We start from the raw sequence: 26,824 nt of genomic DNA, 5'->3' as shown, positions 1-26,824 counted from the left end.
AGAGGAAGTTGTGACTCACTTCTTATAGTCCTTCCAGCCCTGGAAAAAAGACCAAACACACTGAGTCAACTTCTGGCCCGAGATGATAGATGTGTGACAGCTCAGCCCACCAGAAATAAGCCGTGGAGGAAGACGAGAGGGAAATAATTGCTCGTGATGTTTGTGCTCATCCTGCAGGCAAGTCTGCGGACTCCTGAGCTGACCTGGGAGAGAGTGCGCTCTCAGGTGGACCACGTCATCTGGCCTGATGGCAAACGGATAGTGCTGCTGGCTGAGGTACATGTTGGGGCCAAATGACACACACACACACACACACACACACACACACAAATAAACACGATAGCAAAATAAAGAAACCAAAGCTGCTTCTTAAATTAAAAACACAAGTCATCCTAGGCAGTGTTGGGAATAATTACAGGTTGGATCACTTGCACTGAGAATTAAAACCTTATTAACGGTTTTAATTATGCTTTATTTCCCCTCTCTGGCTGCAGAGTTTCAGTTTGTTTTCTGCTACACTCATATTCACTCACTGCAATGCAGCATCTCAGACACCAGCAACAGTTCAGCATTTGTGGGCAAAACGAAACATTATCTTTCCTAATAAAAGTTGCTCAGCAGTGAATTTCAGAATTAAGATGAAATAAACAGTTGCAGGTACGATTTCAGAAAGGTTTATATGACATGGATTTCTCACCTGGATTGTGCATTCTCACACATTTTCCTTTCAGCTGCAAAGAAGAACCTCGTTATTCTAACCTTGTATCTGCTTTGTCTTCCTCTGCAGGGTCGCCTGCTGAACCTCAGCTGCTCCACCGTGCCCACCTTCGTGCTCTCCATCACCGCCACCACCCAGGTCTCATTTACATTCTTGTGCATGATTTAGTTTTGTGTTTTACATCTTTTTTTTTGCATCGCTCTCAAATTGTTTCTGTTTGTCAGTGCTGGATAAATCGACAGAAGAAGTTGTTTGGCTGTGTAGGTGTGTGTGTGTGTGTGTGAGTAACACTTGTGTGTCTCTTCCCAGGCGCTGGCTTTGATAGAGCTGTACAATGCCCCGGAGGGACGCTACAAACAGGATGTTTACCTGCTGCCCAAGAAGATGGGTAAGATTTTAAACTTGAGAGAGATTGCTGAATGCAAGAATCCAAAAATGCAGAAAAGAAAGAAGATAAATGCCTATTGGAGTACACAAACAACGCAAGATATCGAGCCTCGGATGCAAAAATAACCTTGTTTGGTACTTAAGTAGCCACTAAGCAGGAAGTGATTACAGAGAGTTGGTTTTTACCCCGGCAAAGAGCCATTTATCTCTAGACCACAGTCTCGTATGTCCAGACTGACCTTTTATTCACAGTAGAATGAATCCTCTCTGCATGGATGTATGTATGCTTGCGTGCATACAGCCCATAGCATGTCTGCAGCGTCGCCCCGGTGGGTTAGAGCCGAGCACATGCATAGTAAGTAAAAACAGGGAGTTGGATATAGGTCACCCCTTCCGTGACGGCTGCTGCCAGCAGCACAGCACCCACTGACAGGAAAGATGACGGAGAGAAAGAAGGAGGTAGTGACAGGAAAGGGCTGAGATGGAGAAAGAGGGGAAAAAGAGGAGAGATGTTTAATCCTAGAGCCTCCCGGTGCCTTTTTGAATGCTTAATCAACACGCTCCTCCTCTCTCTTTCCCTCCAGATGAGTATGTGGCCAGCCTACATCTCCCTACGTTTGATGCACATCTTACAGAGCTGAGTGACGAGCAGGCCAAGTATCTGGGCTTGAACAAGAACGGACCCTTCAAGCCAAACTACTATAGGTATGGAAACCCTTCCATATCAACATTCTTACTTTAACAGGGAGGTTCGGATTTGTCTTCAGGTCGCAGCAACATCTTTATATTTATATCACTCTAACTTGCTTCCTTTATTTTTCCTCGTTAAGGTATTAAACCAGTGTCGGGGGGGTTGGACTGAAGAAATACAAATACTCCATGAATGGCACAGACTCATAGAAGGAGAGGAGGCATTGGAGGAGGAGCAGAAGGAAGGACGGATGGACAGAACGGTCAAATCACCTGCTTTATATTCTGGGGGAGGGGGAGGAGCTCAGACCGAGCCTGGGGTGGGGGGGGTGCGGAGGGACGTGGCTTTTGCTGCGCTTATGGCAGCCGTTTTTATTTATTCACGCTCGACAACAATAATAACATTCACTCTAACTCCGTGGAGCTGCTCCTGCCATTCGCCACTAGCTAGCTCCCCGACATCTTCTCCTGGAAGATGCTCTACTTCCCTTCCACTCGTCGCTTCACCGTCATTATCTCTTCCTCTTTAGACGCTCATTTGTGTGTCGACTTGTATGTAAATCCTTCCATCCTACCTTCCCATCACCAGATCTTTTATTGTTTAACTATTAAAGATGAAATTATTGATGATAAAAAAAAAAAGATATATACTATATATTAAAAATAAAAAAAGAAGAAAAAAAACTTGATTTAAAAACAAAAACAATCTGTGTGAATGAAGATTTAGTGACGGAGATCTCCTGTCCTTTTTTTGTTGTCTTTTCTTTTCTACCTGTGATCATGTTTTGTTTTTTTTCTCTTGTGTATTATTGCGAGGGCGGGGCTAGACCTAGTGGGAGGGGGTTAGGTGGGGTCTCAGGGTCCAATCATATCATGTCTTTTATTTGACCGTTTTGTCGAGATTCACCATTGTGTCTGTTTTTAAACTTTTTTTTTTTTTTTACGTGTTCTGTCCCTTCGGATCAGCCTGTAGTTTGTAGTCATAACTTAGTCGGACTGGATGGTGACCGGTTCTTCCCACCTGTCACTCAAAGCCACAGTGAAACCATCTCATTGGCTGCTTCTCTCTCTGCTTCCAGCTGCTCACACGCCACCAGTGTTGAAGTCATCACAAGTATTTCAAGCCTGTGAGAGCTCATCCTTCTTTCATTTCGTCTCCTCCTTTACCAACAATGACTATACTATATTAGAAGCATGACAGGTTGTCAGATCATCACAAGGGGTTTACTGTATATTTAGATATTTATATTGAAATTAAGATTTGTTCTATCTTTTTCTCTCCTGCGCCGTCTAATATCATGACTTTTGGAAGAAAAAAAAAATCAACATATGTCATAAAGATAAGCAATTAAATGTTCTAATGATAAGTGTAATAAATGTACTTAACCCTCACTTTAAATACTGTGACAAAAATACGTAGAGATACCAAATGAGCAGCAAGTTGCTACCTGGCCGGTACTGAACAGATCTCTTCAATCAGGTCCTCGCTGAAAAGTATGGTGCTGTTAAGATTTACTGTACTTACCATACACACTACAACTCCACGGTACTCACAGGTGTAGTCAAGGGGGTTCAGTTTTAATGAAATAAAATCTGTGATCTGAATTCCATCATGATATATTTTCTTTCCATCCAAGAAGCACATTTAACTTCTCAGCATATTTGCCTGTAAAGGGATTTTTTTTTTTAACCTTTCTCCAAACTCGGCGTCTATAACGAGCTCCATCCTCGGCAGCTCGAAACCCCAGCTGACCCGACCCGTGGAAATTAGAAAGTCCTGACGGTCATTTCACCTGACAGCTGCACCGGCTCTGCACCTGAACCAATCAGATCCTCTGCTAACCTGCTGGGAGACGCTGCCAGCTCCACTTTCACAGAGAGGGATGAAATGCTTAAACACACACACATACAGCTCATCATCCAGGTCTGAAAATGTCCCGTACTGTGGAAAACCGGTCATTTTACAGATTTTTTTGAACGGGAGGAAATGGCACAAAAAGCTTTTGTATTCCGGTTAAATAAATAAATAAATATTCAATAATTGCTTATTGAAAATGCGCAATTTTTGTTCTGATCTGAGTAATATCATGGCATAATACCAAAAGTCTTTTGAAGGAATATTTTGAGATTCGGGGAAATATCTTAATTCGCTTTCTTGCCGAGAGTTGAGAAAATATATACCAATCTCATGTTTCGATGATAAAATATTTCTGGAGCCAGCAACCGGTTAGCTTATGCTAGCGTCAAGATAACAAAATCCAACTACCAGCGCCTCGAAAAGCTTCTTAATTGTCTATTTTGTTTTCATGAGTACAAAACCCTAAGCGATAAATGTGCTGGAAGAGGAATTTTGTTACCTTTGGATGGAGCCAGGCTAGCTGTTTCCCCCTGCTTCCAGTCTTTATGCTAAGCTAAGCTAAGCTAACCGGTGTCTGGCGTCTGCTTACGTATTCAGCATGCACGCATGAGCGGGATACTTAGGCAAGATGTCAAACTTTATCTTTAAATTTTGGTAAAAGCTAATTAAAGTCTAAAGACATTTTTTTAAAGGTGCGTAGGAACCTCTCAGATAAAGTAGTCCTCATGCCGCCACGTCACGACGAGACACGGCCCACACGACCTCAATACCACTTTGTTCCCCGCAGGTGTTTGTGCATTTCTCTCGTCTTGTGTCGTCCTGAGTCTTATTTTTCCCTTTTTTTGTAAGTGTGAAAGCCGAGGTGATTATAGATGATGGTGTGTGTGTGTGTGTGTGTGTGTGGTAAAATGTCTCTCTGTGTTTGTTCACATCCTTTTTTGTGTTTGCCATGGTTGCTTCGATAACAGCTGCCTCAGGATCCTAGCCTATGCGTTAGGGGGAGAAAACTTTTGTTGTCGTTTTTGTTTTGTCAGCCGTAAGCTGACCGACAAACAGATGGGTGGGGGGAAGACACCAGCATCGTATACGTATATATACACACTATATACAGATATGACAACCTTTAAAAGTATAGGAAGGTAACAAGAAGAATCCACTCCTGTATTTATTGTTGTAAATCCTCATTCAGTGCAAACTGGTGAAATTCTCAAACATGTTTTAAGTTGTCTAATAAAGGAAAAAAGAAAAAAAAAACCCTATGTTCAAATATTGCAAGTGATAACGGTAGATGATGAGCAATAATTTAAAACATTCTGTCATCTCAATGAATAAAGATGTAAAAAGTTGTACCCGCTTTGTGTGCGTCTCCTTGATTGGACGTTGTAGTTTGTAGCGTTTCTCACTAGTTGTGTTTGTGTGTGTTGGGGGGAGGGAAGCTCGTGTGCAGCTGCTGAGGTCTGTCAGAGATCCACAGTGATCTCATCTGAGCCAGCAGCCAACAGACAGGGACGTCTCTGCCATCAGCAGCTGGCTGGGATCCTTTATTTAGTCTTGAGGAGAGAGATGGTTCGACGCATATAGAATAAGATCCAAACTAGGGTTCAGCACTTACTCTCGCAACTGTTTCTTCCCCTTTAAAAACTTTGTTTTTAATGGACGAAGAAATCATTTTGAGATCTAAAGTTTGTGAAAAGATGTAGAATTGTAAAAGCTGGGTTTAAGGAAAACATTTGTTCATCAATTCTGAGCCTGTGAAACTAATTGTGTAATGTCTTGTGTGGATCAGGAGGAGCTATGTTGCGTCTGAGGAAATAACCTTGATGATGTCACCAGGGTTACTTCAGGGCTTGGAGATTACAAATTTGTAACGGAAAAGCATCGGAAAAGCTGCAGGCATTATGGGAATTGTAGGATCTGGCATTTTTTTTAGAGCTTGAATAAACTTAAGGATATCTTGCCAATTTGATTTTGAGCCCCATTTTTTTGAAAGTGCATCATAAATCACTGCTGTAGCGTATCTGAAAAATCACCAAAAAAAAACACAGTTCTTCCATGAAATACAACTTTCCCCCCTCTTTAATTAGTATACCAAGTATCTGTGCTTTTATGTCAGGCTTGAGTCTAAATTGATTCAATCAGCAGTGAATAATTACTTAATTATGACGCGTTCCCCTGCTGTCTGGTCACGCCGTCATTAAACTGTCCAATCCAATCACGTCATCTTAAGTGTTTTTTTCACAGCGGGTCGTGTGTGTGAGGTGGTGTGTTTGGCAACTTATGTGCACTAAACCCCAACCTCCACATATCAATAATTCACTGGCTCCTCTGAAGGGAGGACGACGGGAGGTGAAGTGGCTCCACTTCCACCTCCATCTAACCTTTAAACTGGAGGAGTCACAGGAATTCAATAGACATGTGAAACGGTCGAAATCCCTGACAGCAGATTATTTATTACCAAAGAGAAAAATCATCTTTTATGTTAATACGGTTTGACACAGCTGGTGGGAAAACTTCATCCATCAGGCAAAAGCTGGAAAATTTGGTTGATTGGTATTTTTCTACTGGCATCAGCAGCAGGAATTCAACTGTGCTGCACAAGTCAAAACACATAACTGGTCAAAGATGAGTTACGACAACAAGAGTGACAAAACCAGTTATAACCAAATGGCAGTGACTGCTCCGTGGCTATGAACGGCTAGGTGGTGATACAGCCTTAACTAAAGCTAATTTACAGTTAATGAATAAATGTCATTTTAATGGAGAATTGGTAAGAACACTTATAATATCTATTTATTTTAACAGGTGGTGAGTTTAATATTATTTTTATACTTAAATTCTCCATATCAGCTTGGTTGTATTGAGGCCAGGCTGGAAAACACACAAGTAACCAGTTCATTACTGTTTTTTAATTACTTTATTTTAGTACACTGTAAGTGTAGTTTTAGTACTATTTTTTCAATAATACTTTTTTAAAATGTTCTGTTTTTTTTATTTTTATCAATAATTATTCACATTATTTAATTAACTCTTTGCCATTCAAGTTGCCTTCACCAATAGAAGGGATTCACATGAAACGTTGCATTTGTAATTTTAATGTAAAGTATTTTTTCATCTATGTTTTACAGCCCTTTACATCTTTCTACGTATCGCCAACCCGGGCTCTTATTTTGACATGACGTGTGCTCACCTCTAGCCTAACCATCAGCTTTAATGAGCGCGACACCACCTCGTTTTACCTTCACGCGCTCACTAGCCCCGCCCTCTCGGGGCGCGCAGGGACAGCGAACCAAACAGACAGGGGGGAGTAGCAGCAGCAGCACCAGCAGCAGCAGCAGAAGAAGGAGGAGGAGGAGGAGATCCTCAACTTGGGTTCAGGAGCCGGTACTCCTCCTGGCGTGGTGCTGCAGTCACACACAGCTCGCCGCCGGCCCGCCATGCACTGTCCGCGGAGGGGGAAGTGAGCGAGGACCGAGGACGATGCAGGCGGAGGACATGGAGGTACCTATCATTAATAACCTTAACGATAACGGCGACAGGCAGAGGCCGAGAGATGTGTTCAAGGAGCAGCAGAAGGAGTCGGAGGTAAATCGGAGAGGCGTTTGTGTACAGTCGGCTACTACAGCTTATGGTATAGGAGCTGTGTGCGCGTGTGTGTGTGTGTGTGTGCGCGCGTGTGTGTGTGTGTGTTGTTGCTGGGGAGCTTTCCGACCTGCTACATGTCCTTTCCATGCAGTGAGTCGACGTCTTGGCTGGGAAGCATGCAGACAGGCAGGCAGGCAGGCAGACACCGATGTGTTATTTTGGCGAACGGCTCCTATAAATAACCCCGCAGTAATCCTACAGTGGTGCTCAGCGTGGGGAATGCAGGTGGGGAAATGTTGCACAAAACCACCACCACCACCACCACTAAGCATATGTGAGCATGGTAGTCATTTATTATTGATGGCTTTTTATCTCTTGCGGTGATTTAGTCCATTAATTAGGATATGCCTATCCTTCATAGTCACTGGCTTCATTGATTGGTTGACTAAAAACATTCAAGTCACCTGATAAATGTTAAACTTAACAAAATAGTTATTGCTTCACAATATTAGTATTATTATTAGGGGGTTTGCTGGTCAAATTAAGTGACAAGAGCATGATTTTGTAGGGGAAAAAAACACTTCTTGTGATTAAATTTAAGGCAACAACTAACAAACTACTTTCTCCATTCATCAACTAGTCATTTTAACATGATAATAAATAGTGAAAAAAGATATGAATTTAATATCTGACAAAGAAAATCAGCTCATCACAATTGAGGACTTTGGAACCATCATTTGTTTGACATTTCTTGCTTGAAAAATGACTGAGGCGTTCAAAATTTAGGAGGAAAAGCTAGATTGATGAATGAAAATGCAAGGTTTGACGATGGAAACATTCACCATTAAGTCTCTGCTTCTGGAAACATTAAAGCAACATGGCTCATGTTCAGTCTGATGGGGTTTTTTTGTGTGCCGTGCAGCGATAATTCATCCCCTTGTGGAAAAACAATGAGAAGAAGATGTGTTTTCCCTCCTGGGTTGTTTAGTCCGGATACATCGGAGAAGTTAAGCAAGTCAAAAAAAACCAACAACCCCGGTGCCCCCTGGTGTGTGTGTTGTTGTTTGAGCACATTGAATGGTTTTGAGGGAATTAGAGCATATTCATCTCGCAGATGGATTCTGGGTCGAGGGCTTGGTGATTGTGTTTGAGTGGGGGGGGGGGGTTATGGATGTTGAAAGCACTTAACGTCAAAGCCACACGTTGATGCTGATACTGCCTGCATGGCCACTGGGCTCCTGTCTGTGGAGTTAACCTCTAATCGGAGATTCATTCATGTATGTATCGCTGGGCAGTCGACTCTCGTCTGTGTGACATATGTTGGTCGAGGGGGGGGGGGCTTGACTCTGTGCCCGGTGTTTGCACACTGATGTGGTGTGGAGTGTGGAAGGGGGGTCAGAAGTGGTGCCAGTTTGGAGTCGGGGCTTTGTCGTTATCGGCTGGCGGCAGAGTAGGGGAGGCTGGAGGGGGGAGACTAGAAGCACAGAGAGGGAGATGCTCACGGGAATTAAAGAGTCATCTCTGCTGGGTTCAGAAGGAGCGACCAGTTTCAGGAACTAGTCCCCCCCCCGGGCCCCGACTCTGTGCTCTTCAGCAGATGGATGGCGGATGAGGTTTGCTTGTATTGGATTAGCCAATCATCGATAAACGTTTAGGGTCATTTATCAAGCAAGATTGTCAAACATTCTCTGGTCCCAGCTGCTCCAATGTGAGGAACTGCTGCTGGTTGCACAAAATGATCACTTAATAGAATAAATGGTTTATCAATGAATACAAAAATAATGATTTTATTATTTTGTTATGCTGTAGAGTGAACATATATAACATATGACCTTATGCATGACCTTGTGGATATATTATGTGTAGTGTGTGAAGAGGAGATTGAAGATGATACATTCATAAGTGTGATGGTGCTTTGAACTACCAGACCACCCAATACTCTCATCATCTAAATGCACTGGATGTTCAGGGATTGAGGGAAAAAGTGCAAAAATATACAAAGCAAGTAGATTTTATGGGGATTTTCAGAACTTGTTGCAGATCGTAAAAACAGGTTTCCTTCACCCTCATTCTGACTTGTTGGTGATTTTGTCCAATCATCTGCGCTCCGTTTCCTGGTCTGCAAGTGCATTAATGATATTTCATCAGCTGACGTCCCTTCATGTTTTCATTTCATGCCGAGTCGGTCGCTGCAGGTATTTTGCAGGAGACGGTCACGTGTCGGCACGCGGGGTTACTTCAACCAGGAGAGCTGACTCAGCACATCCTTTGTTTACATCCTGGTCCCGGGGCAGCTTTGACAGGGTTAAACTCATCCAACACTCACAGCTCGAGGGCCTCCCAGTGGTTTTACATCCGGTTACATCCTCTACCCAAAAAAACGACATAGGGATCAAATAAAACAACAAGACTGTTCCAGCCACAAGGCTTATTCCCTTACACCTATCCTCTATTTGTCCCACATGTGGGCGAGAATTCCTTTCACAGCTCGTATGCATTAAATGTAGCTTTGTCACGGAGCTAAAAACAGGGCAGTTGATATCTTGGACGTCCAAGGTTGCGGCAAAGTGTTTGTGCGATTGCATGCAGCCGTTGTTTTTATAGAAAGGTAACGTGTGCAGTCTGTCTCGTGCTAATCACAGGGTGAGGCTGAAGTCGGAGCCAGGAGAGACCCTTCGGCTGCACGCAGGAGCTAATCTTCTCTGAAACTGGGGGGCGTTGACTCCCCCCTTCCCTCCCTTTCTTTACTGCAGTTTATTTCTTGACCCAAAGCATCTGTTTTAGGGAGAGAGTCACTGTTCAAGCAGCGTGCTCAAAGCTGGATCTGTAATTGTGAGAAAAATAGTCCAATCAACGCTGCATGGATATTCAACAGCCAATCAAAACTCAAATGCATGCAGCAATTTAAATCTGAGGCTGGAGAGTGTGTGTGTGTGTGTGTGTGTGTGTGTGTGTGTGTGTGTGTGTGTGTGTGTGTGTGTGTGTGTGTGTGTGTGTGTGTGTGTGGAGTTTAAGTGTGTGACCGCAAATGGAGTAGAGTAGTGGGTACAGTAAAAATGTGAATAGCCTGCAGTATGTTTTGAGCGCGCGTGGGTGTCGGGACATCTGTGATTTTTGAGCTGAAATCGGGTGTCGCACTCTAGTGTGTGTATGCAAACGTGTGTGTGTGTTTCTCCACAGAGCTCCATGGAGTCTCCCAACCTGGAGTTTGAGTACGGAGACACGGACGTTCTGACCGCCGAGCTTTCAGGTAAGACCAGCTGCTAAACACCAGACTTTCCTGCAGTATGATGAGAAAATGAGCCTCAATTGCAACAAAAATGTGTAAGAATGTGGTTGAATAAATGCATGTAGTCCAAGAAGAAGTATGTTTGATACTTCTAGCATGTCTGCTATATATTGTTTAACTAAATCTCGTTTTCGTGCGTGCAACATGGCTGTAGAATCTTGTAAAGGCGTTCATGATCCACAGAGGATGAATCCCATTGGGCTTGATGATGCCCTGACTCTTGATGACTTTTAATGTCTGACCAAATATCTGCTAAATTTAGACTTGTTCTCGCCTCGTTATGTAGCTTCATGCACACGTCTGGTCTGCTTACTTTCCAAAGCTTTATCCGATTCAATTTTCACATCCAACTTAAAATGATGATGATTGCCAGGTTTCCTGCTGTGATATTTGTGTTTCTACTTAGCATAGAAACAATGATGTGTTTGTTTAATGGAAAAATATCGTTCTGCATCTTCATTCCTCGGCTTTTCTTGAGTTGTTTTATGTCACAGCGTTGAAGCGTAAAACCTGTTTTCCAAGACATTTGACACATTGTATAACTAATATAATAAATACCCATCATATCATATGCATGTCAAAGCCTGAGGATAATAAGTCAAAAACAGTGATAAAAAGTAACAAAAAATGTGTTGAATTTTTACAAAAAATCGTCGTAAAAATTCATAGAATGTTGTAAAAATCGGTTTAAAAAGTAATTAATACCCATCGTATCGTAAGTCCAGCACAGTCTGAGTATAGTTTATGTTAAAGCATCAGCTGACAGCTGTGTGATTTGGTGCTGGAAACATAAAAGAGGTATAAAGGACAGAAGAACAGCATCCATAGGCGTTTGTGATTCCTACTTTATATTTTGGCTCGAGAAGGATCGTCTCTCTCGTAGATGGCGAGCGGCAGCTGAGCGTTAGTCTCATTGGCAAACACACACGAGCCGACAGACCCGTCACGGCGGCTCTCCGGCGACGGCTCCTCCGGGTCGCGTAGTGACGCCTCGCTCTCCGAACAGGAGGAGAAGCGTGGCGGTCGCCATGAATCATTACATCTGTGTGGATGAGATCACCGCGGAGGAGACAGCAGCTCGTCTGTTGTCAGTTTTGCATGCCGGCACAGTTCGCTCTCTTTCTATTATATCCAGTATTGATTCATCTGTTGATCATTGTGTTTGATGACTTACTTTTTTTGCTTTATGAAATGACAGAAGTGTTTCTGATTGTGTCCACAGAGCTCTACAGTTACACGGAGGAGCCAGAGTTTGCCCTGAACAGGGACTACTTTGAGGAGGACTTCAGGAGCCATGGTACTGCGTGTGTGTACATGTACATGTTCTACTTCCCCAGCCAGTACTGTTGTTTATCTCCCAGACCTTGGTGGCTCCTGACGTCCCTTTTGTGTGGCTCTGAATGGCCCCAGTTTAGCGATAACAGCGTCCATACGTGAGATGGTGAAGGTTAGCTCAACGACACGGTGCACACAAGATAACATGAATGAGTGAAATGAAGAAATAGATGCAGCAGTCACTTGGTACAGCAAATTTGACGTTGTCACAACTGTGATCGTGATGGCGTTTCACTGCTTCACACTAAAAGCAGTGAAAGCGATGTGTAAAGCTCAGTTCAGCTCCGTTTTCTCACCTCTGAGGTGAAGGAGAAGCCAGCGTTGCTTTAAGGGACGGGACTCACAATAAGATGATTATGGTGAATTATCGGGATGATCATAAATATCCTCAGAGGTGATTTAAAGAAGCTGTCTATTTCAATTGAGAGGTGACAAATAGAGCCTGGTTTTAAAAATACAGTATACAATAATAATTTTAAAAACATGGATTTATCCTGTATTTATGCATTTATGATGATATTTAAGATTTCTTTTTTTCCCCACTAAAAAGGATGTTCACAAAAAAAGATGCATCTTATCTGTAATGCAATAGAAATATGTGTTTTTCTTCACAAAATGTAAAGGGATGTTTGAGTGCCATTTTAAGAGGTTTAAGCATATTTGGATGATTATCGGGATAATGTCGTGAATAGCAATTATTTTAGCCAAATCCTGTGAGTGGTCTCTTTGAGCCGACCTGTGAGGTTGAGGGTGACCAGCCACATCAAAGCTCTGCTCTTTTTAAGCCGTTCAAAGAACGGATGTCCCCACGGATAGACATCCCATCCTGAACATGTGATCGATACTTGGTTACCAAGGGAACCAAGCAGCTTTCCCAACATCATTTACCCTCTGACAAAAGATGATGCTCGAATCCAATGTTTAATCATAACATCTTGTGTAGAAATGACACAAGTCAAATATTCCCCCCCTTCAAAATAAAAGAGCAAAGAGAGAATCATTGTTTTCTATACGGTGCATTCGGTTGGAACGGAGGCATTTATGGGCTGATGATCACGACACACACAAATATCACTCTGAAGTTATTGTGGTATATCTCTTTCCATTTGGTCTTCATCTGTCACCTCCTCTCCGAGCCGAGCGGTAATGAATAGCAGGATTAGATGAGAGCTTCTCCGCCTGCTGTTTTACAGAAATAGAGCACGGAGCTGTCTCTTCTGATTATGGTCTTTTTTTTTAGTGTGTGTCAGTGGGTGGTTCTTCCTCTTTGACTTCTTTGTGTATGTGTGTGCAAATCAATGTTTTTCACAACTAATCATAAATTCCCAGTCAGTCACTCACCTAAATCATGTCTAATTTAAACTCCATGAAGAACAGGAAGGACAGAAATTAGAAAGTGTTTTTTGTTTCCCTGACTCGAGTATGCAGAGAAAATGAGAAGAAGCACTGAGCTCCACTGATCACGGTGATGCTACGCTGCTTTAATGCCTTTTACTGTCTGCGTAATCAAATGATGAGTCTGAGAATAGAAGACTTTTAGAGGATATGGTGATTTTCAGGAGGTCGTTTGTACTGGTGAGGCTGAGGATTGTGAAATTGGAGATACAGGTTCAACTTAAAGAGAGTGGGGGCTCCTTCGTCTCCATGACGTCGAGGAGGAGGTGACTCCATCCTCCACTGTACTGAGTGACGCGGTTGCCTATGACTGAGGAGGGCGAGTATCGCTGTGTCATCAGAATATTTGAAAGTACTTGACAGAGGAGAGTGTTGTCGCAGCAGAGCAATAATTATTTCAAGTTCAAGGCAGCAGATTAAATCAGGCCCAATAGTTTTGATGGTAACGTTGCTCACTGTGCCGTGTCCCGCCTGCAGCTCGGGACAGGAGGTGGATCGAACTGCTGGTGGAGGAGCAGAGGACGTATGTGATGAGGCTGCTGGACGCGCTGGAGGTGACGGACAGAGACAAGAGGCTGAAGGTGGCCAGGGCCATCCTCTACTTGGCTCAGGGTGCGTAGGCCAGTATTTAGAATATCAGCAGCTGCTAAAAGGCATCTATGTGAAACACAGCATTGCTCAATATGATACGTCCCATGTAGTGTGATTTATACAGAACACCAGAACAAATCTGTATTATTCAAAATCATTCAGTCAGTAAATCAGCTGAAAAAGCCCAAACTCTGAATGAAAATGGCACACAAAACACGACGCTTGTGCACTGTTTTTTTTGTTTTTCTCTCCAGGAGTGTTTGACGAGTGCGACACAGAGGCAGATGTGCTCCACTGGTCCAGACACAATGTCTTCCTCCTCTATGACATGGGCATCTTCACGGCACTGCTGGAGCTGCTCAGCATGGAGATCGAGTGAGTAGGACACACACACACACACACACACACACACACACACACACACACACACACAAGGAATATGCTGGGGATGCATGAGTCTAGTGTTCACCACCTCAGTGGCTTTCACCTTGAATCTGCGTGATGAGATAAGATTACAGAGTCGCTGCTGCTCGGCTGTTTACAACAGAGGGTAAAAGAAGGCGACGTGAAGGGCAAGTAAGCCAGAGACAGCAAAACAGCTTTTCTAATTGTATTTCCCCCCCCTGAAGGCTCAGATGGAGGAGATATCTGTGCTGAAATCTGGAGGTGTTTCATAGTGTGGCCTGGTGGTTGTCTTGTTAGTGAAAGGCGATAGGCTGAAGCCCTGAAAGAGTCAAAGTCTCGCTTACAAGAGAGAGGCTGAAACGCAGGAATACAGAGAACTGGCGTCTGTGATTTCAAACCCTTCAAGTCCGCTTTGTTGCTGCTGGTGTCGGCCCCTCAGTCGGGGTCCGGCTGCTTCTTTGTTGTTACATAAGCTGCAAATCTATTCAAGTCTATTCCTTTGATATTCTTGTTTTTCTTTATTTTTTAATTTGTTTGTGTGTTTTCTTTCCAATGCTTTTAATGTTTCATGTAAAGTACTTGAATAAAGTCGCTTTGCCTCGTCTTTTTTCAAATCAAACCACTAAAAATGATGCCAATGTTTCCTTGCGTTTTTTTGTGCAGTAATAATCAGGCGTGCAGCAGCGCCGTGAGGAAGCCCGCCATCTCTCTCGCTGACAGCACGGAGCTCAGGTAAGTAATATAACCACATGACTCACTGCCAACTCCACACTCAGCTCACTTCACACAGCAAGGGAAGCCAATAAATACAAGAATAGCTTTATTATTTGGTGTTTTAGTTCTGCCTGTCTTGCTTTTTTAATCAAAATTTTATCATTCAGCATTTCTCATGCGTACCTTTTAGTTTACACACACACACACACACACCTTATTATCAACATTTAATCATATTATTGTCTCTTTCCCTCACGTTCATGATCTGCTTCTGCATTGATTTTTGCAGACAATAGTCTGAACACTCCTCTACACACACACACACACACTGTGCATTCCCCAGTCGCACACTTACAAATTAATTACAGGCTGGAGGAGCAGATTTACGCCTAATTGCTGCTGCAAAATTGAAAGCCATTATAGTTATTTTGAACCGAGGGGCTTTGTCGAGCGAACAAAAGCGCTTTAATGCGTTCAACTTACATCGTGGGTTATTGTGAATGGATGGTGCATTACCCCGCAGAGAATACAAATCGTTACCGCTCACACTTTCATCGCTACTCATCATTTCCTCCGCCTCTTGTACTTGTAGACCTTTCAGGCACGTTCCTCGCTGTCCTCGGCACAAGTTAAACACCTACACTCACTCTCACATGGTCACGTGTTGCTTTCCCCCTGCAGAGTGCTTCTGAGCATCATGTACCTGATCGTGGAGACCATCCGAGTTCAAACGGAGGACGACAGGCCGGAGTGGCGAGCGGCGAGAGAAGCCTTCAAGATTGAGCTCGGTGTGTATAAGTGTATAAATACACTCCTGCAGTCTATTTATATGCTTGGAGGAAAACGCTGAGTCATCATTTAGGATCTTGAAAAGCACAGGAAAGTCTGAACGGGTGCTTTCATATGTGTATATAAGAAATGTAAGTTGACCTTTTGATCCCTCAGGTGCGCCTCTGTACAACGGGGAGCCCTTCGCCCTGCTCCTCTTCACCATGGTGACCAAGTTCTGCAGCATGAACGCGCCGCACTTCCCCATGAAGAAAGTGCTGCTGCTGCTCTGGAAGACCATACTGGTCGGTGAAGTAGAGCCGTTGACACATCATGAGCTTTTTTAACATTTCCGTTGCATGAACTGTGGTCTGTCCGTCCTCATCCTTCCAGTTCACCTTGGGGGGCTTCGAGGAACTCCAGGAGATGAAGGTGCGGGGTCGGGAGCGTCTGAGCCTGCCCCCGCTGCCGGAGGACAGCATCAAGGTGGTCCGGGCCATGAGAGCAGCCTCACCGCCGGCCTCTGCCATGGAGCTCATCGAGCAGCAGCAGCAGCAGAAGAGAGGCCGCCGCAGCCGCAGGGTACAGACCCCCCCCCATCCCCCCTACTACTGTAACCTCAACACATTTAGACAAGGGGAAATGCAACGTTTTAATATGCAAGAAGTGCAGATTTTGAGCGTTTGTAGCCACAGACAGTGTGTTTGGTACCTTCTAACCCTCCAGTAAATTAACGATATTTACTAATATGACATTGTACGACTAATTTGTTTCCATTTATTGTTGAATCCCCATTTTCTTCGTCCTCTTAACATATTTTCCGGGTCAGGCTTTTGGAAAAGTTCTTCAGCGCCAACATCCCTGGTCCTCTGTCGTGAGTCGGCGACGACCAGACGTGTTGTTGGTGCTGCGGCTGCTTTGTTCTCCGGTGGAGCCGGTAGACCGGACCCGGCTCTGGTTTCTCATTGCCCCTCTTCCTTGTGTTCCCACAGAGTGCCTTTGTTGATAGCTTGGAAGGAGACAGTCCCTTTCCCAAGAAGCAGGTCTTTACCCACAAATTCCCTCTTTTTCCTTCTGCATTTTTCTCCCTGCATCGAGCTGGACTTCTTTGCACTCCCCCTCCCACATCCACACCTCCTTTCTTTAATCTCTCTCTCTTTGTTCTGCCCTCTTTTCCCCTTTCTTTCCTCCTTCTCTTCTGCTCTCCCCTCCTGTCATGTAACCCTCATCCACTCATATCAGGATGCACCGAAAACTGAGCAAGCGATATTTAATGTGTCAGAAATTTGACCCTTTTCACACTAAAATTATTCTGACAAAGGAAGTTGAATTATATTGTAAATAAAGCATATTGACACTATTAGACAAATATAGTGTTTAATGATTAAATGGATCCAGAAGCCTAAATGTTAATGCTCCAAGTGCTTTCAGTGCAATCCTACTCCAATACTTAAAGGAAGAGTTTGATATTTGGGAAAAACAACTTCATATTTAGATAAAAAAAAAAACATTTCGTTAAGTCACAGCTGGTCGCTTGGCAACGCCACAATAACGACAGCCATGAGATCTTCTCATCTAACTCTCTCCGGAAGAAAGCGAATAATCACTTTTCCCCCAAAATTTCAAACTATTTCTTTAATTTAATCATCGCCACCTGCATGTTTTCATCCATTTAGCTTTTTCTCCTTTCCTCTGATCGCCACTATTTTTCTCTTCCTTTTCCTTCTGCTTATCCTCCCATCATCATTATCTAAATAAAAATATATATATAAATAAAAAATCCATCCTACTTATGTACTAAATTCTTCTGAATGTTTTCCTCTTGTATGCTCTTTTTTTCTTTTCGTCCTTATATTTTTCTTCTTTTCTTGCTTTTATCCTCCTTCTCCTTCTCCTTCCCATGCTTATTCCACCACTTTCATCTCCTTCCACTCCATCACCTCATCCTGCCCCTCCCCTCTTCTACTCGCCCTAATAATCCCTCCTCTCTCCTTCTGCTCCTCCACTTTGGCCTGCTCAGTTTGGGTAGGGGAGGGAGGGTGAGGGTGAGGGGGGGGGGGGCCTGACTTGCTGGCTGTTATCATTGGCGCTGGAGCGGTCACTATCACACTGTCCTACTGTAAAGTCACCCCAGACATCGACTGTAGCAGCATCTCTCCTCCTGTACTTTTCATCCCATCGCTGCCAGGTTTGTCCGCAAAAAAAAAAAAAAATCACCTCGCACTGTAGCCTCTGGACTAGGGGTCAATGTCCTGAAAATGCATTCATGGAAGGAGGTGAATTGAGATCGCCACGAACTTCCTCCTCCGCAGGTGTATTTGGGTTTCAGTTGACCTCTCTCTCACATGGATGTCATTGGAAGCGGTTGTCCCCTAACCCTGACAGAAAACAAAAAAAACACTGTGGTGGCTTTTCCCCCGCCACGTAGCAGAGAATGGCTTCTCCATAGAGAATGGTTTCACTTCCTCTTCCTCCCTCCTCCCCACCATACACTCCTCCTCACTTAGTCCCAAGCCTTTAGTGCTACCACTGGCGCACCACCATACATCGACTGCACCGGCTCCACTAATGTCCAGAACGCTGACTCATGCCTGATGCTTGTCACTGTTGCCACTCTGTCATTTGTCGGAAAAACCTGTTCGACCTGCGATACTTGTGTGTGTGTGTGTGTGTGTATGTGAATGATTGTGTGTTGAACTGAAATGACTTTGTCTGTAGGTACGAGCTCAATATCATTCTTAGCCTCATTGCTTGCATTTTTTTTCTATATCTTTTTGAAGTGCAGATGTAATGGTAAGTTAAATCCAAAAATGCTAAGCTAAACTAACCGTTTTCCCAGGCTGCGGCTTAATATCTCACACAAATATGCTATTTTTCGCTCTCTGCAACAAAGAGAATAAGAATGTTTCCCAAAATGTGGGAACAAAGATGATATTGTTGTGCCGATCCTTTGGGATACATTCACGCTGCAACACATATGGCTGAATTTGGATTCCCTAAATAGGGTTACAATAATAATTTTCTGTCACGCAGTATACATTCTCTATCTATCTATATGATGCCGTTGACCCCCCTGTGCCCTTTTCCCTCCCAGCCCCTGGTCAAGCAGGACAGCCTGGACACCTACAACGAGCGGGACCCCTTCAAGAACGACGACGCCCGGGACGAGGAGGAGGACCCCGAGGACACGGACAGCGGCATCGAGGGCGAGGTGGACCCCTTGGACCGCGACGTCATCCTCCAGCCCCCGCCGCCGCCGCCGCCCCTCAGACCTTCCACAGAAAGGGTCAACTTCCCCAAGGGCCTTCCCTGGGCCCCCAAAGTCAGGTTAATTGCAAAGTTATCCTTCTACACTTAGGAGTGTTGAATAAACAGCCTTACTTCGGGATAAACTGGGTCATAAAGTGAGATCTCTCTATTATAAATAATACTGAGTAATTGCTGTAGCTGCTAAAAGGATCCCTGATGGATTTCCTCGTTAGTTCAAAAGCTCTTATTCTCTAAATGTTGGCATTTTGACCACCAAAGAGTAGAGATAAGTTCCCTCCTAAAGCCACGACTTAAAAAAAACATCTTACTTAAGTTAAAACAAAATTAGAGGGAAAAAATCTCTCCTCTCTCCGTTTTCCCTCCTTGCTATGGTTCAGTGAAACGCTCTCCGTGTGGCGTCTTCCCAGGGTGCCACCTCTGCTTTGGGACACATGATTTATGCATCTGAGAGAGGATGAAACCATTATCAGAAAACCTATATTCCGTCTCATCTTCTCCGTGGTTCATTAAGTGCGTTCCCTTCGTCTTTGGAGTCGCTGCTGATCGAGTAGGAGGCTCGCCGAGAGCAGCAGTGTGACTGATTAGATTTGAGGAAGCTAACGCAGCGTCGCTCTTGTGCTCGTTTGTGTGTGTGGGCGTGCACGTTGGGTTGCAGCAGGTGTTCCTGGAGCAAAAAACACAAAAAAAAAAGATGTAAAACTGCTGCACGTCTGTGTGTTCACAGGGAGAAAGACATCGAGCACTTCCTGGAGACCAGCAGAAACAAGTTCATCGGGTTCACTCTGGGGAAGTAGGTGTTTAATTTGAGACGGTTAAAATGATCATTTTAATATTTGTGTCGTTGCAGTCTGGTGCAGCTGTGTGTTGTGTTTTTGTAGTGACACGGATACCCTGGTGGGCTTGCCCAGACCCATCCATGAGAGCGTCAAGACTCTCAAACAGGTGAGTTCTGGAGCATCACTAATGCATCAGGTTCACATTTCCAAATCTTCTTTCCCCTCCTTTTCTTTGGCTCATTATGAGCGGAGAGTTTCTTAATCAATACCCTCTTTCTGCATTGACACCCCAGTTAGAAATCCATACTGCTACTCTAACAAACTGAGGGTGTCGGGTAGCAGCGCCAATTAACTTCTTCTAACACCTCAATATATAAATATCTTGTGTTATATTTATTATGGTTTTCTTGTCTTCTCCAGCACAAATATGTGTCCATCGCTGAAGTCCAGATCAAAAAGGAGGACGAGCTCCAACAGTGTCCAATGACTCTGGTCGGTAATGTCACTGTGACATTTTTTTCTACAAGAATTTCTTTTTTTAGAAATCGTGACTTTTATCGTGAATATTTAATGCGGTGAATATTTAACCAAGACAGAGACGAGCCTTTGTTCCTGAAATGTGAGTGTTTTGTGGATGTGAATTCATGAATAATTTCATGTGTGTTCAGGGCGAGGAGGAGGTGGAGGAGACGCCGACGGAGATGCTTTACCTTGGCATGCTTCCTAACCTCTCCCAGTACGTGGTGAGTCTTTTAGAAACACTGTAAACAGACAGTATCTCCCAGTGAGTGACAATAAACAAGTCATATTGTTGGAAACAAAAATCTAGATCTGTGCATTGTGACCTGTGTCAGATTGCCCTGCTGAAGCTGCTGCTGGCTGCAGCTCCGACCTCCAAAGCCAAAACGGACTCCATCAACATCTTGGCTGACGTGCTGCCTGAGGAGATGCCGTAAGTACCGTGTTTAATGATGAGAACCTTCTTTCTTTTCTAATTCTGCTGTTTTTTTTTTTTTAATGCGTCAGCACGCATCTATAGCATCGTTCCGAGGCGGTTGAGGTTAAAAGACACATGTATGTTGTCAAATATCACCGCAATTTATAGCTTGTCGACATGCACATTTTCACATAATTCCTAAAATTTTGAGATTATCAGGCTTTTTTTTTATCAGCAAGAAAATGTGACTTTTTCCGACACTTTTCTGTTTTTTTTCACCTAGTTTTAGACGAGCTGACGCTCGCCCACTGTCCTTGTTGAGAAACCTCAGAATTATAATCGACAGACTCAATACGATATCTTATTGTTTCCAAAGCACGAACACTCTGTCCCTTTAAATGCGATGCTTTTCAGACAAAGTGATTATAATTAGAGACCTGAAGGCCTTACAGTGTGTTTGTGTTTGTGTGCGTCCTCCAGTATCACCGTCCTCCAGAGCATGAAGCTGGGAATCGACGTGAACCGGCACAAGGAAATCATCGTCAAGGCCATCTCTGCTCTGCTGCTGCTGCTCCTCAAACACTTCAAGCTCAACCACATTTATCAGGTTACACACTCGCACGCCTCCCGGCCGCCCTCCTGCAGGGACCTGGCATTACCTTCGTACCCTCCCTGCACATTATTCTTCTCTTTTCTCCATCTTGCCCTCCCCCACTACACACATATACTAGTATCCATGCACCTCCCCCCTACTGCTACCTTCACTAACCTACCACCTGATTATCCGGCCCAGAATGCCATTATTTCCCTCCTTCCATCCTCCTCTCCACCACCTTTTGACCCCTCACTCCTGATAACCTCCTGCATCAGCCTCACAGCTGGTCTATTCATCTCAACGAAGACAGAAAACAGATACAAAGACGGCATGTGGTCTAAAATCTGCCGTTTTTAAAAGAGGATTTTTTTTTTTTTTTGCTCGTTTCTTGTTTAATTGATCAGCTGTGCAGAGTTTCAGAGCGACAGGGACGTGATGGGGATACTTTGTTGCTAGGAAGGGACATTCCTTCATATAGTCTTCATGGCTGCTCTGTGGAGTTATAGTGGTAGCGCCCTCTGCTGACACAAAACCAGATTACACATAGACACATTAACAGAATGCAGTGGGAAGTCAAATCAATCAGTGTTGAACATTATTTACACAAACACTGTATGATAAGATTTGAATGATGCATTAATTACATCAGTACAGGAAGCATCGCATAAAGAAAACAAGGCAAAATAAAGCACATTTTTAAACAACCACAGTCAATGAAATATTATATGATTCTGCCGCAGAATTGCCTGTTTTTAATCTGAGCAAAGCTTCTCGGATGAGGTGATGGATTTGTTTAGATGCTGCATGACAATTGAAATCCAGGCTCCTGACCTTTTTCCCCCACGCAGAAAACTCATCAATGATGCAGGATTATTATTTTTCTTAAGATATGGATTTTCCCTTCTGGGATTTGTCAACATCATAATCAGAAAATGTCCTTTATCTCACCCACAATAACCACAAAAACAAATCCAAACGGAGAAATAGACGTGTAAACCTTCTGTGGTGTTATTCCATTCAAATGAAAAGATTTTCCAGAATGTCAAACAAACTATTCCCCTCTGTCGCCTCCTCTGTTCCCGCAGTTCGAGATCGTCTCCCAACACCTGGTGTTTGCCAACTGTATCCCACTCATCCTCAAGTTCTTCAATCAGAACATCATGTCCTATATCAGTGCCAAAAACAGGTAGGGTCCTTTCCTCTTACTTCCTACCCTCACGGGAACCATTGCACGTCTCAATTTGCTGTCGAAAACAAAAGAAACAGGGTTGTTGGCGAATTACTGTCATGACGGCGATCCTGCATGAATCAGCAGGCTTTCGTGAGGGAGAACAGATGGCATCACAGCAGCAATGGCAATAACAGAAGATGGAGGTGTGAAATAAACAAAACAAATTACATTAAGCCACAAATTAGGGGGCCAGAGTCATTCTCAGCAGGTGACTGTTTTAGCTCAGGTGCAATACCGTAGAAAAGTACAGTATTGCTTTTGCAGCCCAAGACGATTCTCCAGTATATAACGTGATTGGTAGATCTGGAAAGTAATCAGCGTGCCCTTCTGTGTTCTCATTGCAGTATATGTGTCCTGGACTTTCCCCACTGTGTGGTCCATGAGATGCCTGAGCTCACAGCTGAGAGCCTGGTGAGTCAAAACACTGTCAGCACGACACCTGACTGATCCTCACTGGATCTAAGGTCAGACCTTCCACGTGTCATCATCATGTGTCTACTGTGTGTGTCTTTTAGGAAGCAGGAGACAGCAACCAGTTCTGTTGGAGAAACCTGTTTTCGTGCATCAATCTGCTGAGAATATTAAACAAGCTGACCAAGTGGAAACACTCCCGGACAATGGTGAGTCTGCAACCACTGCGAAGCCTCACGCTGCGTAAAAAATGCACTGATAAATCATCTCGTGTTCTTTATAAAAGCATGCTCCGACATTCTCCCACAGTCTCAGTTTTATTCCCTTTTTTTTTAAAGATGCTGGTGGTGTTCAAGTCGGCCCCGATCCTGAAGAGAGCTCTGAAGGTGAAGCAGGCCATGATGCAGCTCTACGTCCTCAAGCTGCTCAAGATCCAGACCAAGTACCTGGGCCGCCAGTGGAGGAAGAGCAACATGAAGACCATGTCAGCCATCTACCAGAAGGTCCGCCACAGGCTCAATGACGACTGGGCCTACGGAAACGGTAACTGTTGATGATGGATGGGATGCTCAGTTCATAATTAATGGTGTTAAGCCTATTATATCATTAAAAAAAGTATTAAGTGCAGCATTAATTAAAAAAGAAAAAAAGGAAACGTATTGTGTCGATCTCCTGGACCCGCAACTCAGCTGGCCTCCCAGATCTTCATTAATGAACCGCGGAGATAATTAGTCCCAGCAGGCCTCCTTCACTCTCACACGTAGCTGATTAATAGAACGGCTGCAGTGTGAAGACTACATTTATGTGAATATAATTTAAATGCAGGTTAAAACGTGTATTTGTGCATTTAATATTGTGTTTATGTTACCTGTTTGTATGCTCTGTGTGCGTGTGTGAGATACGATGCAGCGACAGCCATTGGCGGATGGTGGTGTTGCCATGGCAACAGAGAAAAGGGGGGGTTTTTCAGGGTCACCGTCCCTGGTAGGGAAGCAAGTGATCCGTCGCCATGAGTGTAAGAGAGACAATGGATAGGAGGAAGAAGACGATGATGATGAGCGAATTAGAAAATATAAATGAGTTGTTGTGTCAGGACGAAGACGAAGGGTATTGGATGATGAACAAAGGGTCCTATAGATTGATTGAGTATCCCCTCCTCTCATTCCAGATATCGACGCACGCCCCTGGGACTTCCAGGCGGAGGAGTGCGCCCTGCGGGAGAGCATCGAGAAGTTCAACAGCCGCCGCTACGACAGGAACAAGAACGGAGACTTCGCGCCCGTGGACAACTGCCTGCAGAGCGTGCTGGGCCAGCGGGTGGAGCTGCCCGAGGACTTCCACTACAGCTACGAGATGTGGCTGGAGCGGGAGGTCTTCTCCCAGCCGATCCAGTGGGAGGGGCTGCTGCAGGACCCGTGATGGAGGGGGAGGGTAGGAGACAGGGGGGGGGGGCTTCCTACTGTGAGCTTGGCATAAATAGATATCACACACTTGAACACACATGGAGCGCTGTAGCAGGAGACTCCGCCCCCCCCAAAAAATGTCTTCACTGCTTTGTCAATTTATAGGCCCCCCCTTTAAAAATGCTGGTGCTTTTTTTGGACTCCTCCTTCCTATTTATTTGTATCGATGTGTGTCGGATTTCTTTTTTTATCAAGATGTAAATTTATTTATCAGTTCATCTGTTTTTTTGTTTTTTTTACACACACACACACAAAGCCTACTGTAGGTATTGGGTTGTAGTTTTTTGGGTGATGGATTTGAAAGCTTTTCTTATGTATTTTGTAGAAGAGAAGAAAAAAAAAAAGGCCTTTTGGAAGCAAAACCACAGGGTCATTTTGATAGCCCGTATGTAGACGTGGGAGCTATTTTCAGTAATGGAATAGAGATCTCACATAATGTACCAGAAATATACCAGCTCTAAGTGAATGGTTTCGTTTGTGAACGTATAAAGTATGTGCGTGCAGAAAAGAAAAAACAGTATATGAGGAATGAAACAATAAGTCTTTGAAAAGAAACTGTATTCTTCTTGTTCTCTTTTAAAATAGAAATTTGACCTTTATATGGAGTCATTTCTAATAATTAAAGGAACTTTTAACTCCAGGAATCAGAAAACCAAATCTGGAATCACTGATGTCATCCAGGATTCGTTCCTGTTTGCGTAGCTAACCACAGGCCTGTCATGGTCTCGTAGAAAAGCACAGTGAGGTGGCTGTGAACTGCTCTTTAACCCAGCAAAAATACCCGTTTAAGTCTTCATCATCGACGTCTTTTTGTCTTTTAAAATCCTTCCTGCCCAAGTGTGGAATGGGCTCATCGCTGCCCCTTGTGGCGGTTGGGAGAAAAGACTTCAGGTTTTCTATCCTGGTTAAATTTAACCTCAGTGATGATCAGAATGATTAATAATTGTGAATCCCCGCTGACTCCCCCTCTTAACTGCCTGACCAAGAGCACAACACACAAACCACTGAGCTCCACGCTGGCGACCTTGGTGAGCACTTGGAAGAACACAGCTGTCACAAACAAATGGTGCTGTTTTTTTTTTCTTATTCGTCTTCACTTTACCTCATCTGTTCCCTTCACGTCCAACTACCTAAAGCAGGGGGCTCCAGAGTCGAGAGCAACGAGTTGTTTCATCTGAAACTGAAGCACACGAACGAGCACAGAAAACACAACGTTGGTCACTTTTCTTTCACGTCATTCTTGTTCGGTTCAGATGATATCGTCTTGCATCGATGGGGGTTAAGAGCCGTTATTTATTAGCTCTGCAGAGAACAATAATTGCTGCTTTTCTATGTGAATGTGCATGGCCACCGGTTTGTTTCACATTTATTTGGAATGACTTTTTGTTTTGTTTCTAATGACGTTTCCAGCACAATTAGAAGTGTACTCTCAAAGTTACAGTGTTCTGCATTACGTGGGTGTTTTTCTTTTGTCTTGGGGAAGGCGAAATCTTTCAAAAAATAATATTGTATACTTTATAGATTCTCAGGTTTATGGAGATAATATATTGCAAAAGTTTTCAAGCTTCCTTGCCGTCATCTAGCTCACTACCTGTAGTGATGAATACACATTTATCATTAGATTCTTATATGAAAATAACATCTGAAGCACTAATCATTTACTGCAAAGGCTGTACATTTTCACTCAACACAATAACTCATTTTGAGTTTGTCTTCATGTCAACAACATTTCAAGTATGGGATGTATTTGTATTATTTTTTTTGTATCTTGTGCCAAATTTGAGTGCCATTTTCTATATTTTATTTCATTGTTGTCACCTCCATGATCATATGTTTTTCATTCAAACTACCATGGAAGGGTTGCAATACAAAAAATGTTATTTTCTACCAGAAAATTGTACAATCAATGAAAAATACTTGTTTCTTGTATCTGGTACAGTTATTCTACCAGAGGTGTTTAGCATTTTATGGGTGTCACTACCGTATATATGTGTTTTTGTTACATGCATTTCAATATCTGAATAGTCTACGTAAATGCTCAGTACTGAATTTGTTCAGGGGGTATGTGCAATTACAGATCCACAGAGGCATTATTCAATGGAACGACAAAGTACAATATCAGAGTTGGTTATTAAACAATGTTGAACGGTTTGCGATTGTTTGTGAAGTTATTTTCCGTTGGCTGAGGGAGTCGTACAGGGTTAGAGGATGGAGAACACACACACTGAAGGTCAAACTGACCACGCACTCACACCACGTCACACATTTCCTCGGGCCAATGTTCCAACAGTTCGGGTACAGCTGTGGTGGATGGTGATGTGAGCGTATCCCCCTTTGGGATTGGCTAACGATTTAATGATGTAAAACTGACCCATATTCATCCTTCACCCTGATGGAGTCAAAATAACC

General features: G+C 43.6%; 2 protein-coding genes across 6 annotated transcripts in view; both read left to right on the top strand.

The window, feature by feature from the left end:
* The window catches only part of ahcyl2b (adenosylhomocysteinase like 2b), a 34,986-nt gene extending 29,984 nt beyond the window's left edge, over window positions 1-5,002 (top strand). For all 3 annotated transcript variants that reach the window (XM_084038325.1, XM_084038326.1, XM_084038327.1), the window contains exons 13-17: window positions 178-276; window positions 788-856; window positions 1,028-1,106; window positions 1,690-1,810; window positions 1,936-5,002. In XM_084038325.1, coding sequence (XP_083894451.1) covers window positions 178-276; window positions 788-856; window positions 1,028-1,106; window positions 1,690-1,810; window positions 1,936-1,942 — 375 coding nt within the window. In that variant the 3' untranslated portion in view covers window positions 1,943-5,002. The remainder of the gene's footprint in view (window positions 1-177; window positions 277-787; window positions 857-1,027; window positions 1,107-1,689; window positions 1,811-1,935) is intronic.
* A 1,965-nt stretch (window positions 5,003-6,967) lies between these two features.
* On the top strand, window positions 6,968-26,565 carry strip2 (striatin interacting protein 2). Of its 3 annotated transcripts, none has more exons than XM_084039050.1 (22): window positions 6,968-7,235; window positions 10,416-10,485; window positions 11,747-11,821; window positions 13,732-13,866; window positions 14,100-14,220; window positions 14,914-14,982; window positions 15,646-15,752; window positions 15,910-16,037; window positions 16,126-16,314; window positions 16,725-16,775; window positions 18,827-19,059; window positions 19,727-19,792; window positions 19,881-19,944; window positions 20,199-20,270; window positions 20,447-20,521; window positions 20,633-20,730; window positions 21,196-21,322; window positions 22,396-22,496; window positions 22,886-22,952; window positions 23,057-23,161; window positions 23,291-23,495; window positions 24,121-26,565. In XM_084039050.1, exons 1-22 carry the CDS (start codon window positions 7,131-7,133, stop codon window positions 24,369-24,371), a joined length of 2,514 nt encoding a protein of 837 aa, XP_083895176.1. In that variant the 5' UTR covers window positions 6,968-7,130; the 3' UTR covers window positions 24,372-26,565. The 3 variants fall into 3 exon arrangements, with proteins under 3 accessions (XP_083895176.1, XP_083895178.1, XP_083895177.1); XM_084039052.1 differs by having other exon boundaries at window positions 6,969-7,151; XM_084039051.1 differs by lacking the exon at window positions 16,725-16,775 and having other exon boundaries at window positions 6,969-7,235.
* The last annotated feature ends 259 nt before the right edge of the window (window positions 26,566-26,824 follow it).

The sequence above is a fragment of the Eutrigla gurnardus genome (genome assembly GCF_963514095.1).
Source record: "Eutrigla gurnardus genome assembly, chromosome: 21".
NCBI classification, from domain to species: Eukaryota; Metazoa; Chordata; class Actinopteri; order Perciformes; family Triglidae; genus Eutrigla; species Eutrigla gurnardus.
Note: the sequence above shows the minus strand (reverse complement) of the source record. Positions and strands in the feature narration are given on the sequence as shown.

What these genes read in the sequence shown, in the direction of transcription:
- strip2 (XM_084039050.1), top strand. Translation starts at nt 7,131, where the DNA reads ATGCAGGCGGAGGACATGGAGGTACCTATCATTAATAACCTTAACGAT. An exon ending in GTCCCTTTCCCAAGAAGCAG is followed by an intron (nt 16,776 to 18,826) that starts GTCTTTACCCAC and finishes TTTCCCTCCCAG; the next exon opens with CCCCTGGTCAAGCAGGACAG. An exon ending in CCCTGGGCCCCCAAAGTCAG is followed by an intron (nt 19,060 to 19,726) that starts GTTAATTGCAAA and finishes GTGTGTTCACAG; the next exon opens with GGAGAAAGACATCGAGCACT.